We start from the raw sequence: 15264 nt of genomic DNA on the forward strand, positions 1-15264 counted from the left end.
CTCTTGGGCTGTGATGTAAGAAATCCACACGTGACTCCGATCAGTGTTGCCCATTACTTTTTATAAATATAAATATGACAATGCTTGGACAGAAAACACCCGTAACACATTGATCCAGTGTTATGTTAAGCCATGAGTATAATTTATATATCTTTCTACCTTTGAAATGACCTCTGAAATAGAAAAACAACATAAATATTAAGCAGCAGCAGGAGTACAACATTCCACGCATAGTACCACAGGTAATAAATGCCATTCTTAAATATATTTACAGTTTTTAAGGACACTTTGAATTATTTCTCTGCTTTGGTGACACCTAATGACAATGTAACAGACAGGGAATTCAACACTAAACAACAAAAAGTAATATTACGCTTATTACTGAGGTCCCCAACTCCCATCTGTCATTTAATATCAAATATTACATGGCAGCTTTTTCACACGTTCCTGGCAGTATTTTGTTCCTGATTTTTGGGTAAACGCTGTCATTTTTTAAATTTTATTCTTTAGCTTATCTAAAATTTTCATGAGTTGTGTCACATGATGTTGATGTGATGTTGTCGTGCAGGTTGGGTCATTCCACCATGGTCGGGAGGATGATCATGACCTTCCCTGCCTGACAGTCTGTCGGCCCTGAGAGTAAATCTATCGACAATGCAGTTTCATTACATTTTTACATTTAAAGTCTGTAACTGCAAAGTTATACAAGCTTATCTTCCAATTACTCACTCAATACTGATTTGGGACACGAAGCTCGGCAGGCAGTAAAGAGTTAAAGCAAATGTTTAAAAAAAAAAGCACAAACAAAACTCAATGAATGACTGCAGATGCTGAATGTTCCCTCCAGCTTCTGCAAGCCGCACTAATTTAGCCACGAAAAATCCCCCCACTGCTTGTGAATCATTTACTTCACCGCAGAGACGCTGATGGTTAATCGCAAGTCAAGTCCTCTGGATCCTCCCATGTCGGCCCCAGTCCGCTACCCCCACCCGGCACTGTTAGAGCTTCTTGAAGAGGATGTAGCTGAAAAGTGCCAATATGCCCGCGGAGAGCAGCCCGATGGCACACTGGTGGATGGTGATGACGTTTTCCAGGGCGTGGATGCGCTGCTCCATGGCGTTGGTGTGGATGTAGTCATAAATGGAGGCCCCGATGCTCCACACGGCCCACACAGCATCCACCAACGCTTTGACGGTGGGCGAGACCATGGAGAGGGCCGCCTGCCGAAGGCCGCTGCTGGCCACAGATCTTGCTGCTGCTGCTGCTGCTTATTGGGCCCACCGCACTGCAGAGAGAGAAGACGGTGACACGTGCAGGGAGGAGGAAGCACTGTGTGGGCAAAATGAACCTCCACAACGACAATCACAGCGATGCATCTGTAGCCGTGAACGCACAATTGTACCCGGGAAGGCCAGAGTCAAAAATCTGATTTGTTGGAAGATTTATTCCAATTCAGCGTGTGTGATGTCGCTTCATGTTGAGCCAAATTATCAGTTCAAAACACACTTAAGTATGGATTTTCTACTTGAGCTCCACAATTTTCAAATATTTTTTGAATTTATTCATTTTAATTATTCACATTTATTTAAATGTGAATAATTGTAAAAAAAAAAAAAAAAAAAGTTCAGAAAAAAATAAATAAATCAGCACACGTATTCATCTGTCCGGATAAGCGGAAGAAGAAGAAGAAGAAGAAGAAGAAGAAGAAGAAGAAGAAGAAGAAGAAGTATTCATTTGTTAAAGAGGGAAGTTAAAAAACAACTTCCTGCTATGACTGATGCCATGTTACAACAGGGGACAAAAACAAGGCAGCAATGAAAAGTTGCAGGGACTGTGAGAGAACTATGTGAGAGGCCATCTTAAAGTAACACTGATCACATGACACAATTAAGATCACGTCAGCCAATCAGCTCCAATAATTCAATGACATCAGCAAAGCCCATTAGCAGATATTAAAAAGAAAACATTCAATGACATGACTTCAATAGTGAATGGGTTGTGAAGTCTGCAGTCAAACAAGTCATGAGAACACACGTACCAAAAGTATGTTACACTGTATAAATGTAGGTACAACAATAATAAAAATCTCACCCAAAGACTGGACACACAACTCTGATAACTCCTAGTGACCATATCCACCAGAATATCCAGTGGTGTGTGTGTGTGTGTGTGTGTGTGTGTGTGTGTGTGTGTGTGTGTGTGTGTTTACAATCGCTATTTTGCCCAATGTATGCATTTTATTAATCCCGTTTACAGTTGCATATTACAATTGCATACAACTAATCTTAACAGGGTTGTGAATTGCGACCCTTCCCCTACTGGTGAAATACTGATCTCTCTCTCTCTCTCTCTCTCTCTCTCTCTCTCTCTCTCTCTCTCTCTCTTTCTCTCTCTCTCACACACACACACACACACACACGCAACACTCTGCTGACGTCACGTCACAGTAATAAACGGGCAAGGATAAAATTGGCAGTACGTGACTGACCCGGCATTGGCCGTGGCGAGTGCAGAAAACCTGACTTTTCTGACTTTCTCAGTAAAAAGGGGAACAAGGCGTCACTTGTCTTTGACAAAAGAGCTCAGTGACGTCGACAGAAGTGGCGAAGCATGAAATGACAGCAGACTCACCGTCGGACGGTCGGTCGTCAGATACAGGGCGACGACACCGATGAGGCGGCTGATGAAGAGCCGACCTGTGGCTGCAGTGATGGGTTATCTTGTTCACAAGAGGCCGGCCTGCTCCGTCCAGCCACAAAGTCGGACATCGCTACTTAATTCGTGAAGTCAGAAAGAGAAAACGCGCCACTTCCGGACACCTAAAAAAATATATCAAATAAAAATAAAAACGACGGTACAGAGAATAATCGCTCATGATGTTAGTCGAGTTCGCGGTGAAGGTAATGTGCACTGGAAATGGAATTTCGCATGGAGAGTGAGTGTCACCAATGCTGTTTAAATAGTAATAATGAAAAACTATTCGGAGGAATGTGGTCATTTTATTTTGATAGGACGTAAAAAAAATATCCATAGTTGGGAGGGGGAAAAAAAAAATCGCATCAACCATATTTCATACAGAAACAGCGTCACTGCGAGGCAACGAAAGGTGGAACATGACCTCAGTAACAATAGATTAGTTCTTACAAGCAAAGGGAAAAAAGGAAAAAGTATATATACCATGGGCTAACAAAAAAAAAAGAATAAAACATGCACATGCAAAATCGAATTTAAAATTACAAAAAAAAAAAAAAAACTCATTAAAAAGAAATAGCATGGCTTTTTTATTTGCAACCCTCTGAATTAAATGTCACCCTTTTCCCATGGGATAGTGAACAATTTTAAAATGAAAAAATAACAAGAATAAACCAATTAAGTAATAATAAGGATAGATATATCCTTCAATGAACGTCCTGTCCTGATTGACGTGCGTTGTATTAGTGGCAGACGTGTTGTGCACCATCCCAGGAAGCCCCCAACTCCATTAAAAATAAATTAATAAATTAATAATTAAATGAATGAATGAATAAATAAATAAATCTAATGCAGCATTTGAAAATAAAGCTCCTCCAAAAAGTTACGATTTTTTGGGGTTGATCTTCTTTATTTCAAAGTAATATTTTGGGGGGCATTCCTAATTGTCAGTCCACCATTCCGCCTAAGAGTGGTAGAATGCCACCCCAGAAAGCCCCCCATTCAATGTAAAAAAAAAAGAAGAAATTTCTGATGTAGCATTTCAAAATAAAGGTCCTCCAAAAATGTCACTTGTTTGTGTAGTGTGTACACAGTGTGACTACCGTTGTTTATCCCCTACCTGATGCTGTTTTCACACACTTACTTGTCTTTTAATCTATATCAGGTTCTGTAAAGCCTATTTAAACTAGCACGGACTTCTATTCAGTCAACTCACCAGCAGCAGTTGCCTTCGTCCAGTGCTTTGTGTGGCAAGGCGCAGAGGGCCCTGGCGGGTTTCGAACCCCAGACTCCCGAGTAATAGCCATGCGCACTTAACCATTCAGCCAAAGGGATATCGCTTTGGCCAAGTAGCCTCACATTTGCATCTCCGATATTTAAATAATTTCCATTTGTAAAGGTGGGATGTGAGAGCATGACTATGGCTTGTAATGTTGTACATATAAGCACGGGTTAGGATGCGTATATAGGTAGATGATGGACTGTGACGTGAAAAGGTATCGAAAAATGACATTTGTCTGGAAATGCTAGAACATCGATGTGCGGTCTTATAATAATAATAAAAATAATAAACTTTTATTTGTACAGCGCTAAATCACAACCAAAGGCGTCTCAAAGCGCTTTATACAGTCAGAGAGAACCAACCGGGCCCCCCGGAGCAAGCAAGATGCGACAGTGGCTGGGAAAAACTCCCCTGTGGGAAGAAACCTAGGGCAGAACCAGACTCCAGAGGGCCATCATCTGCCTATGAGTAGTTGGGGTGAAGTAGAAAGATAGAGGGGAGACAGAGAAAGAGAGAAAGGAGCAGAGTGAGCCAGGGTGGCAGACAGGACAGAGTGAAAAACAGATACACCAACCAGGCAAAACGGATATAAACACAAAGAATAGGAAATAATTCAAGGCTGCTGTCCATGTGGACTGTAAGTGTCCATGCTTTGGAAGGCAAGAGCCTAGCTCGATGGACAATCTGCCGATAGGACAAGTCCAGGTCTTAAGCGTGGTGGTGGGATGAAGCGATGACACCAAGACCCCTAGAACAGCACAGCACAATCCAGCTCCTGGCGCATTGGTCATCACCTGCCGGGGACACAGAGACTGCGGCAGTATCATGCATATCGAGCATACTGTACAAAGCATAATGAGAGCTTGGACAGAGTGGATAGAGTAAAAGATTGGATAGAGTAAAAGATTGATTGGGTGAGGAGAGTGATAAAGGCTCCGCCTGCACAGAGCAACGATCCCTGTAACGGGAGCGAAAGATCTCCCTCCATGGCGTAAGCCTACAGCAGCTTAACTGACAGTGGATGGAGTCTAACTATAAGCTTTAAGAAAAAGGAAAGTCTTAAGTCTACTCCTAAATAAACTAACTGTGTCTGCCCCCCTCACCGAGGCTGGAAGATGGTTCCAAAATAGAGGTGCCAGGAAACTGAAACACCTACCTCCTGACCTAACTCTAGAAATGTTTGGGATAACTAAAAGACCTGAATCCTCAGAGCGAAGGGCTCTTGGAGGATGCTAAAGTTCAATGAGTTCCCTAATATAAGAAGGAGCCTGAGAATGAAGAGCTTTGTAAGTTAAAACTAGAATCTTAAATTCGATTCTAAATTTGACAGGCAGCCAATGCAAGGAAGCTAAGATTGGAGTAATATGCTGCCTCCTTCTAGTTCCGGTTAACAATCGTGCAGCAGAGTTTTGGATTAACTGTAATGTCCTAAGGGACGAATTTGGGCATCCTGTTAGTACCGAGTTACAGTAATCTAGCCTAGACGTAACAAAAGCATGGATTATTTTTTCCGCAAGGACAAAAAACTTTGAATTTTGGCAATGTTTCTTAAGTGGAAGAAAGCTGACCTCCCTACATTCTGTATATGAGAATTAAAGGTCAGGTCCTGATCAAAAGTGACTCCAAGGTTCCGCACAGTAGAACTGGGTGTAGAACCAAATAGACCACATTGTCCATCAAAGGCTCTGTCCCTACTCTCTCGCGATCCAAATATAATAACCTCAGTTTTGTCGGTATTAAGCAACAGGAAATTCTGTGTCATCCAAGTTCTGACATCACGAAGACAAGATTCCAATTTGGCCAACTGATGAGCCTTGTTTGCCTTAAAAGAAAAGTACAACTGTGTGTCATCTGCGTAAGAATGGAAACTGATGCTATGCTTTCTGATGATGTCACCAAGAGGTGACATGTAGATGTTGAAGAGGAGTGGTCCAAGTACAGACCCTTGCGGGACACCATGACTAACCCTCCTACGTTCTGACGAATGATTATGAACATGAACAAACTGAAAACGGTCAGACAAGTAAGATCCAAACCAGTCCAAGGCGCGATCCTTGATGCCGATAGTATCTTCTAATCTCCTAAGAAGAATGCAGTGGTCAACTGTATATATCCAACTGTATATATGTTATATCCATCTCCTGACTTTTTAGTTCATTCTCTGCGTAGTAATGCTGCACCTTCACACACAAAATCGTTATCAAAAGGACATGTCAGCAAAAAAAAAAAAAAAGTCGCCACCTACTGTGCCCAAACGGGCAATTGTTGTTTTTTTTCCTATCACTTTTACATTATTTTTAAACATTTTTTTTTTATTTTTTACAAATAAAAACACAGTTTTTGAACTTAAGCTTTGCGCAAATATGGTGACGAGAATGGTATTGAAGACACGTTCTTATAATGTTAATGAAATTTGTGTCAGACAACGCCACCCTGGAATATATATATGTATATATATATATATATTATATATATATATATATATATATATATATATATATATATATATATATATATATATATATGTATATATGTGTGTGTGTGTGTGTGTGTGTATATATATGTATGTATGTATATATATGTATATATATATATATATATATATGTGTGTGTGTGTGTGTGTGTGTGTGTGTGTGTGCATATGTATATATATATATATATATATGTGTGTGTGTGTGTGTGTGTGTGTGTGTGTGCATATGTATATATATATATTCATATATTCATATAGATATAATTATATAAAAAATATTATTTTTTATTAAACACAGTTGTTTTAAAACTCTGGTCATTAAAAATCACTGGGGGGAGATGGTGGAGGGGATTAAAAGAGGAGCCAACCAGGGCTGAGGCCTACTTGTGCAGATGAGATAAGTAAAAAAGGGGAATCTTAGGGACACCACAAGTACAGCAAAAGAAAAGAAAAAGTGTAAAATTAATGACTGCAAACACAAAGCAAAAGGGGAGACCACCACCGGACTATAGCCTCAGCTCCAGGTTGTGTGGAAACCAGCGAGAGACAGACTATAAGAACAAAAAAAAGAAACAAAATGATAAAAAGCAACCAAACTAAAGGAAATTAAAAAAAAGTCCAAATGTAATTGTATTTGAACATGATAATAAACCAAAGTGTTGACCCAAAATATACAAAACCACAAATTAATTATAAGCATATTAAACAGAAATAACCTAAAAATAAACTTAACCCTTTAAGCGCCAGAATTATTTTTCAAGAAAATACTCAATTTTGATATCAAGATTTCAAATGGCTGTGACTTCAAATTTGTTAGAGATAAAGCCATACTGTAATTGATTTTTTGTTGGTTCTTTGTTTGTTTTTGTATTATGTCAGATGTCTGGGATCTGTATGCCAGTCTCCACAATACCCCCAGGCTCATCAAAATGTTTTATCCGATTTTAATCATTTTCCAAAGGTGTGGCGTCAGTGACAAAGCACACCTCTTATACGTGGCAGCGCTCACCTTGCTCAGCCGCAAAGACCAGTTGAGCCGAGCCAGCAGGTCAATTTCTATTTTTTCAATGTTGTGAATTGTGAGTACATTTTTGGGTGGACTAGACTGTGGTCACCTGCTCATCAATTCAATTAACTTTCCATTTTCTAAAGAGGCTAATCCTGAATTCAGACCGCTGCACTTAATCTTTCCTTTGACACAAGGCAACCTTCTTCCTCAGTCCAGAGAAGGGAAGTAACATTTTTAATAACTACAGGGAAACACTGCTAAGAATGAGTAAATGCAATGAATAAAATCATTTGAAAGAATATTGTCATCACCACTGGCTGTCCTAAATTTTCTGTGTCAACATTTGTTGGAAAGAACACAAAGTCTTTGTCATGTTGTATTATTTGATATCTGTCTATCATTTATATATCTGTTTGTTGTGTCATGTCCATTTGATCTCTTTGGATGTTAACTCTCAATGTCAGAATGGTTTATTGTTTATTGCACTGAGTTTCTTACTTCTTTTTTAGGTCAGATCTTTCAGGGTGTTTGGTCTCCCAATAATGCCCATTTTATTTTATTTGAATAAGCAGAAGTTGAAAATTCTTGACTTGAATTTTATGTACTCTCACCAAGTTTGTGAGAAGATATTAAATGTGAACCCTTGCAATTAATAAGTGTTTCTTTAACACACTATTTTCAGAGTGCCTGCATGTGTAATACTTAAGCTATCAACCAACAGCCTCTTGTTTGACTTAATTCCTCCTCAAGATCATCTGTCTGTCTGTCGAGTTAGTATGATTTCTCTTTGTTTTGTTTGTGTGTAGTTCCCTTAAGTTTCCTCATCTGCAATTAAGAACACAATGGCCATCAACGTCCCAGGACTGGTAGTGATGGTGTTCTTCTACCTGATGGTGTTGGGCACCGGTATTTGGGCCTCCATGAAGTCCAAGAAGATCACGGACCAAAGCCAAGCGAACCAGATAGAGGTAACTCTGCTGGCCAACAGAGGGATCAGCCTTGTGGTTGGAGTCTTCACCACCACAGGTGAGTGCTGGAAAACTGAGATGAGCGACTTCAAGACTGCATTGTGAGTGTACAAGGGACAATCCCATTCTCCAGTGTTACATTAGTCAGATGAGTTATTACTTGGTACATATAGAGTAAATGTGCTTAGACAGGTTAAGGCAAGGCAAGTGTCAAAGGAATTCCTATTTCTTTAAATATTTTATTAATATCCTGTATTGCTCTTTTCATAAACAGAAGTTCACAGAGGCACCAGCAGTAGAATAGCTGTCCAAATAAGGCCACAGGTTCTTTACATGATAAAGTTATATCTATCTTTGTATAATAGGGTTAAAATCTCACAATGTATGATGTATTATCATGTAAACAAATGTATAAAAGTTTATTTAAACATTACATAGCAAATTATTGCCCTCACAGCGACATTTGTTGGCGGTGGCTTCATCCTTGGTCTGGCGGAGATGGTGTACACTCCCACCATGGGGCTGACCTGGACTGTCATGTCACTGGCAGCGATGTTGTCTCTCATCATAGGTGAGGCAGTTTTCCCTTTGGTTCTTTCACTTTGTTTTGTATATCACTTATGAGATGACATGGTATCGTCATCACCACACATAAGGTCAATGGTTCGATTCAGACCCAGGGGCCTTTCTGTGTGGCGGTTGTATGCTCTCTTGAAGTCCAAGTCCAAAACTTTTTTTTTTATCCTAAGTCCAAAAAAAACTTGATAATTTATTGGATACAGATATTTTCCTTTGATGTTTTGAGGTGGACTCTTCTTCGCCAAGACAATGAGAAGCAGAAAGTATGTGACCATGATGGACCCCTTCCAGATCAAGTATGGAAAGGTTATCAGTGGAATTCTGTCTTTGGGACTGCTGTTATCAGACATTATCTGGGTTACAACGACACTAATTGGCTTGGGTAAGTGACTGTTGTTTTGTTTTTAGTTTGTTTTGCAATGAAATTCACATACCGCATGTCTCATAGGGAGTTCATTGTGCGGCTGGACTTCAGACACAACGTATTGGTCGTCACCGTGTAATCCTATTCCAAGTGATATGAGTTGGTCTCTCTTTAAAGGGACAACAATGAGTGTGATCCTGGGCTTGTCCTACAGTGTTTGCATTTGGATCTCTGCTGCCGTAGCTATTACCTACACACTGCTTGGAGGCCTCTATTCTGTGGCCTACACAGACGTCATACAATTAACACTTATCTTCTTTAGTCTGGTAAGTTCCTCTCCTGGTCATCAAAACAGAAATTCCTCTTAACTTCAGATTTATCAGCCACAGTTAGACTAATATTTTTTGGGCTTGTTTCCTGCTCCACCTGTTTAAAAGGTCTCTCTCTCTCTCTCTCTCTCTCTCTCTCTCTCTCTCTCTCTCTCTCTCTCTCTCTCTCTCACTCTCTCTCTCTCTTTCACAGTGGTTATGTGTCCTGTTTGTCTTAATAAACCCTCACTCAGCAGACATCTCCAAGACAGCCTTAAACTTTACCTACCAGGCACCTTGGGTTGGTTCAATTGATAAAGACAGAATGGGGAGATGGATTGACAATTTTTTATTAATGGTAAGGACTACGTGAGAAAAAGTTGAGTTAATTTCTAGCCGGACTCCACAAAGTTTCAAAATAAACCACAAAGATCTCTAATTTGCTCCTGGATGTTTTAATTTGTAATAAATAAATAAAAAAAAAAAGCTTTCTGATTGAATGCAATTTCAAAAAAAAAAAAAAATGTGTGCACTATTAATTCATACTGTGCAGGTTGGCAACAAATGGCTAGAATTAATTAACAAAATGCATATTTTTAATAAAGGTTCTAAGTAACTTAGGATATCAGGACTTTCATCAGAGGACACTGTCAGCCTCTTCACCCAGGACAGCTCAACTCACCTGCTTTATCGCAGCTCCTCTCCTCCTTGTGTTTGGAATCCCCTCCATGTTGATTGGCGCTGTAGCAGCATCGACAGGTGGGGTGATGAGGTTTATTTGAGTGATGATGCCAGGTGTTAGTTTTGGTTGTTTTTTTTAAACTGTAATTGTGCATATTTCTTATCAGATTGGAACGTGACTGTGTACGGTTCTCCTTCCCCATACCTGCGTGGAGAGGCTAGCCAGGTTCTGCCCATTGCTCTGCAACACCTGACCCCACCCTACATCTCCGTCATCGGCATCGGAGCTATTGCTGCCGCGGTAATGTCGTCCACAGACTCAGCTTTGTTATCAGGAGCGTCCGTCTTCTCCACCAACATCTATAAGAACATCCTGAGGAGCCAGGTAAGACATTGGCAGGAGAAGAGGATGGACTTCTGATTGTACATTTCTTCAACGCTATCCCTTCATTCACCACAGGCATCCGAGAAGGAGCTCCAGTGGGTGATCCGTGTCGCTGTGGTGTTTGTGGGCTTGGCTGGCACGATGCTGACCTTCCTAGACAATAGTATCATATTTTTTTGGTTCCTGGGCTCTGATATAGCCTACACCATCATGTTCCCCCAGCTTGTCTGCGTTCTCTTCTTCAACATATCCAATGGCTATGGCTCCTTAACGGGGTTCCTGGTCGGAGTGTTACTGAGGTTGCTGAGTGGTGAGCCATCAGTGGGATTGCCCGTCACCATCTGCTTCCCGGGCTGCTCTCTGCAGGACGGCATATATCTCCAATGCTTTCCTATCAGAACTTTTTGCATGTTGTCCACCATTGTTGCCACACTGGTATTCTCATACTTGGCTTCACTGCTTCTGAAAAAAGTTCCTGAGAGGTGGGACATATTTAAAGGGAAAAGGCAAAGCAACCCATCCAACTTGATCTTGATGACTAATAACACCACAGAGGCACAAGCAATGGAACAATCACAAGTTCAGCGTGTGAGGGAATTAATATTGACCAAAGTTCACAAGTGATGAAGAAAAACATGACTGAAAAGATCATTTTCTCTTCATCCCGCATACTTCTCACTGGTGTTTTTACTTGCCTGTTTCTAACTGTCATGGCATGTCCCACGTCCAGTTTATGTTTTTCTAAATGGTGGAAGGACAGCAGCCGATTGTTTTACAGTTTCTCTAGACGAGTGTGAATGCATTCAACACAAGTTTCTACTCTACCTTCCTTATATACCTGTTTAGACTTGACTTTGTGTGAGCTACACCTGGATTTCTATTGGTATCAATAAATAATTTCTCTTTGCATCATTCTGTATCTTTGGCCTTGCATTCTTACAGATCTATGTTTAATCTTAAAACTGTCAGTCTATAACTATATATTGTATAAATTGTTTTGCTTTGTCATGGGCCTGCTTTGTTCGTCTAACGCAGTGGTTCTCAAACTTTCTCTGTCACGCCCCACCTTGGAGGAAGAAAGATTTTCATGCTAGAAGCCTCAAATTTGACGTGGCTGTGTCTTGAGGGATCCCGATGAACCTGCAAGTCGCCCCATGTCTCTAGGACAAAGTTGACTTTTGACCCCACAGACTTGCATGCCATTAGGGCAGTGGTTATCAAACTTTGGGTGAATTCCAATTCCTCCCTTAACCCTCAATCTCAAATGCGCGCTCCCGCGAAGTGCAAGTGCTGTCCCGATTCTCAGAACGTCAAGTTGAGGGACGAGTTTAAGGGCTGTATCGCCCTCAATATTGAGATTCTCCGGCACCACCCTTGGCAGTAAGGGCTACCCAGAAGGCATTGCGTATTTTCACCAAGACATTTTCGAAAAAGATGGCGATGTAAAAGCGAGCTACAAATGGAAGTATTTTCTTAGTTAATAAAGATATAAATATTACGAAACCATTTTATTGTCTTAATTTAAGACTTTGTTATGGATTATTGACATCGTTGTTGCATAACATTTATTTTTTTTTACTTTACAATGTTTGTCAGCCGGACCAGCGGTCCCGGCTTCACGTTACTTGTATACCTCGTTGTGTAGCGACGGAGGACTTCTTCTTTTTCGCCGTCGTCTTCTTCTTCTTCTCCTTCTTCTTCATCGTCATTGTCTTCTTGACAGACTGGACGTAGCTTTGGCGTAAGGCCGCCCCCCACAGTCTGAAGACGTAACTGCACTTAAGGGGTGTCCCATTAAGCCCTTACACTTATTTTTGAGGGCCAAGATTCAGGGCCAAAGATTGAGGGTTAAGGGTGAGGGTTGAGATTGAGGAGTTAAGTGAGGATTTGGAATTGGCCCTTTCTCTGTCACGCCCCACCTTGGAGGAAGAAAATTTTTCATGCCCCCCCCCCCCAAAAGCCAAAATGGTGACAAAATAGGTTTTTATCAAATTCACAGAAACAACATAAATGTGCAAATATTGTTTTACCTTTGGCACACCACTTTTTGTGATATCAAAACCAACATTCTTTTTTTTATTTTTATCATGAACATTCATTTCACTTTTCTCTCCATTTATGAAATCATTTATTTTGTACAAATAAACAACTTTAGCAAATCACTCTTTGTGACATCAAATCATGAACATTACTTTTTAAAACAAGAATACTCCTTTCACTTTTCTGCAGTGCAAACAACCTTTTTTTGGCAAACCACTTTTGTAACATGCACCATCCTGGCTTCCCTGTGAAACAACACAGCTTTATGTTGTGCTCCCATCTCACAAAGTGCAGAGAATAGCCGCGCTTTCAGGGGTTTTGTTTTGATGAAATTGAACACATCAACATCAGTTATGCAACCACTTTAAGAAACACTGGTCTAAGGTTATCTTTAATAACTGGATACAATCCTCTGCAATTATATCACACACACACACACACACACACACACACACACACACACACACACACACACACACACACACACACACACACAAAAACTGTACTTTTCCTCATTGTCAGTCCATCATTCAACTTCAGGGGGTTAGTGCAACCACTCCAGGAACCCCCTATTAATGCCTACTCCATTAAAAAAAATAATAAAATAAAATAAATAAATAAATAAATCTGATGTAACATTAAAAAAAAGAAGAAGAAAAAAAGAAGCTCCCCCCAAATTAATATTCTTTATTTTAGATTAAAGTTTTGTGAAAATTCCCAGTTGTCAGTCCATCATTCCACTATGGGGTGGTAGTACACGAGAGCTTTATTTTGACATCCTGTTAGACAACGTCCTCGCGCAACAGCGGCGGTCATTGCGCAATCACGCACGCCCCTTCCACGCGGATCCATGTGATCGCACGCGGCGTTCACTGAGTAGGAAACACTACCCCAGGCGTGGAGCAAACTACGGCTACCCGTTAAGCTTTTTAACAAGGTTCATCGAACTTAAAGAAATTATGATTGTAGTAAGTCATAAAATAGCCGTTTCATCCATTTCCCCCCCAGTATTTTAAGAGTCACTTCAATAAATAGCTAAATAACGTGGGGCTTTAAAGACACATATTTGTTGTCACGCTTTTGTTCATTTTAAATTGACATTAAAGCAACGTGTTTTCTCCATCCATCCATCCATCCATCCATCCATCCATTATCAATACCTGCTCCTTCTTACGCTCAGGGTCACGGGGGTCTGCTAGAGCCTCCCCCAGGTGTCAGAGGGCAAAGGAATGATGACACCCTGGACAAGCAGCCAGTTCATGGCAGGGCCACATTGAAAGACAAACAACTGTTTGCTCTCACACACAGACACACAGCTGCAGACAATTTAGAGTTCCCAATTCACCTCACATACACGTTTTTGGATCGTGGAAGGAAGCCGGAGAACTTGGAGAGAACCCACGCTGACACGGGGAGAACATGCAAACTCCACACAGAAAGACCCCAGGCCAGGAATCGAACCCGCGACTTTCTTGTTGCGAGGTGAAAGCCGTGTGTTCTTTCTCCCAGGATATGTCATTTTTCTTCTACATGAGGCGGCTCACCAAAACACTCCATTCATCTGCTCCTGCTCCGACCTCCCTCGGTCTAATTTTACAACCCATGATGGCCCCACCAGTCGTCCAAAAAGTTTGCCTCCAACCTGCAATAAACGGCGGTGTTTGACATCCGCACGTCCTCCGGGCGTCATGGAGCGCCGTCGACGCCAGGGGGCAGCACTCGCTCAGCGTTCCGACCGGGGCGGGGATGGCACAGCGTGGGGAGGAGGAGGTACCGTGAGAGGTGTGTGATGAACCTGGGATGCGTGTGAGCCCGTGTGAGTGAGCCGCGCCGCCGATAAAAGAGGGGAACACCTTGAGAGACGAGGCAGACCGAGACGCCGCGCCGGGCCGCGCCGGGCGGGGAGGAGAGACGGACGGCCGGGCTGGCGAGCGGACGGGCGGACGGGCGGACGGGCGAGCCGACACTGTAACGCTGGAATTTTGTTGTCCACTTAAAGGCGAACGCACACGCTCGGACTTTTCTCCAACACAGCAGCAGCAGCAGCAGCAGCAGCAGCAAGTCCTCGGACATTTTCTCCTTTTCAATCTCTCCTTTTTAAAAATTGTTTGTGTGGTTTTTTTTGGGTGGCAATATTTTTGCAAAGAGAGGTGGTTGGGAGGGGGGGGGGGGAGCCACGCCGCTACCCTCCCCACCCCCCACCTCCTCTCCCACCTTAACGCGGAGGGGTGGGAGGAATAGGGGGGGCATTTAAACTGGGGGGACGAACCCCGTGACGCACTGAAAATAAACCAGGTTACCACTGAGCACCGGTCCATTTTTGGTGGAGGAGGGGGGTGGGGGCGCGGGCCGGCAGGCCAGCACGAGGTTCGCTGCAACCACGTCATTTTCCGTTTTTTTTTTTCTTGTTTTTTTTTTTTTATTTTTTAAATAGATAATTTTTTGCTCGTTCTTGTGCACAGGAATACCCCGCACATCATCACC

General features: G+C 41.8%; 1 protein-coding gene and 1 long non-coding RNA gene across 2 annotated transcripts; one reads left to right on the top strand and one right to left on the bottom strand.

The window, feature by feature from the left end:
- Nucleotides 1–40: 40 nt before the first annotated feature.
- On the bottom strand, nt 41–3117 carry LOC142899580 (uncharacterized). Its single transcript, XR_012928787.1, has 2 exons — nt 2632–3117; nt 41–1285 (listed from the first exon to the last, which is right to left on the bottom strand). It is a non-coding gene; the product is annotated as an uncharacterized LOC142899580 (long non-coding RNA).
- Nucleotides 3118–8240: 5123 nt separating this feature from the next.
- On the top strand, nt 8241–11408 carry LOC142899586 (high-affinity choline transporter 1-like). Its single transcript, XM_076043241.1, has 8 exons — nt 8241–8481; nt 8881–8994; nt 9229–9384; nt 9544–9692; nt 9889–10032; nt 10280–10433; nt 10523–10740; nt 10816–11408. Exons 1-8 carry the CDS (start codon nt 8298–8300, stop codon nt 11362–11364), a joined length of 1668 nt encoding a protein of 555 aa, XP_075899356.1. The 5' UTR covers nt 8241–8297; the 3' UTR covers nt 11365–11408.
- The last annotated feature ends 3856 nt before the right edge of the window (nt 11409–15264 follow it).

This window comes from Nelusetta ayraudi, unplaced genomic scaffold (genome assembly GCF_046127955.1).
Source record: "Nelusetta ayraudi isolate G7.1 ecotype Tasmania unplaced genomic scaffold, CSIRO-AGI_Nayr_v1 ptg000004l, whole genome shotgun sequence".
NCBI lineage: Eukaryota > Metazoa > Chordata > Actinopteri > Tetraodontiformes > Monacanthidae > Nelusetta > Nelusetta ayraudi.

Coding starts and splice junctions, on each gene's coding strand:
- LOC142899586 (XM_076043241.1), top strand. CDS start 8,298: ATGGCCATCAACGTCCCAGGACTGGTAGTGATGGTGTTCTTCTACCTG. Junction 10,434..10,522: donor CGCTGTAGCAGCATCGACAG/GTGGGGTGATGA, acceptor ATTTCTTATCAG/ATTGGAACGTGACTGTGTAC. Junction 10,741..10,815: donor AGAACATCCTGAGGAGCCAG/GTAAGACATTGG, acceptor CATTCACCACAG/GCATCCGAGAAGGAGCTCCA.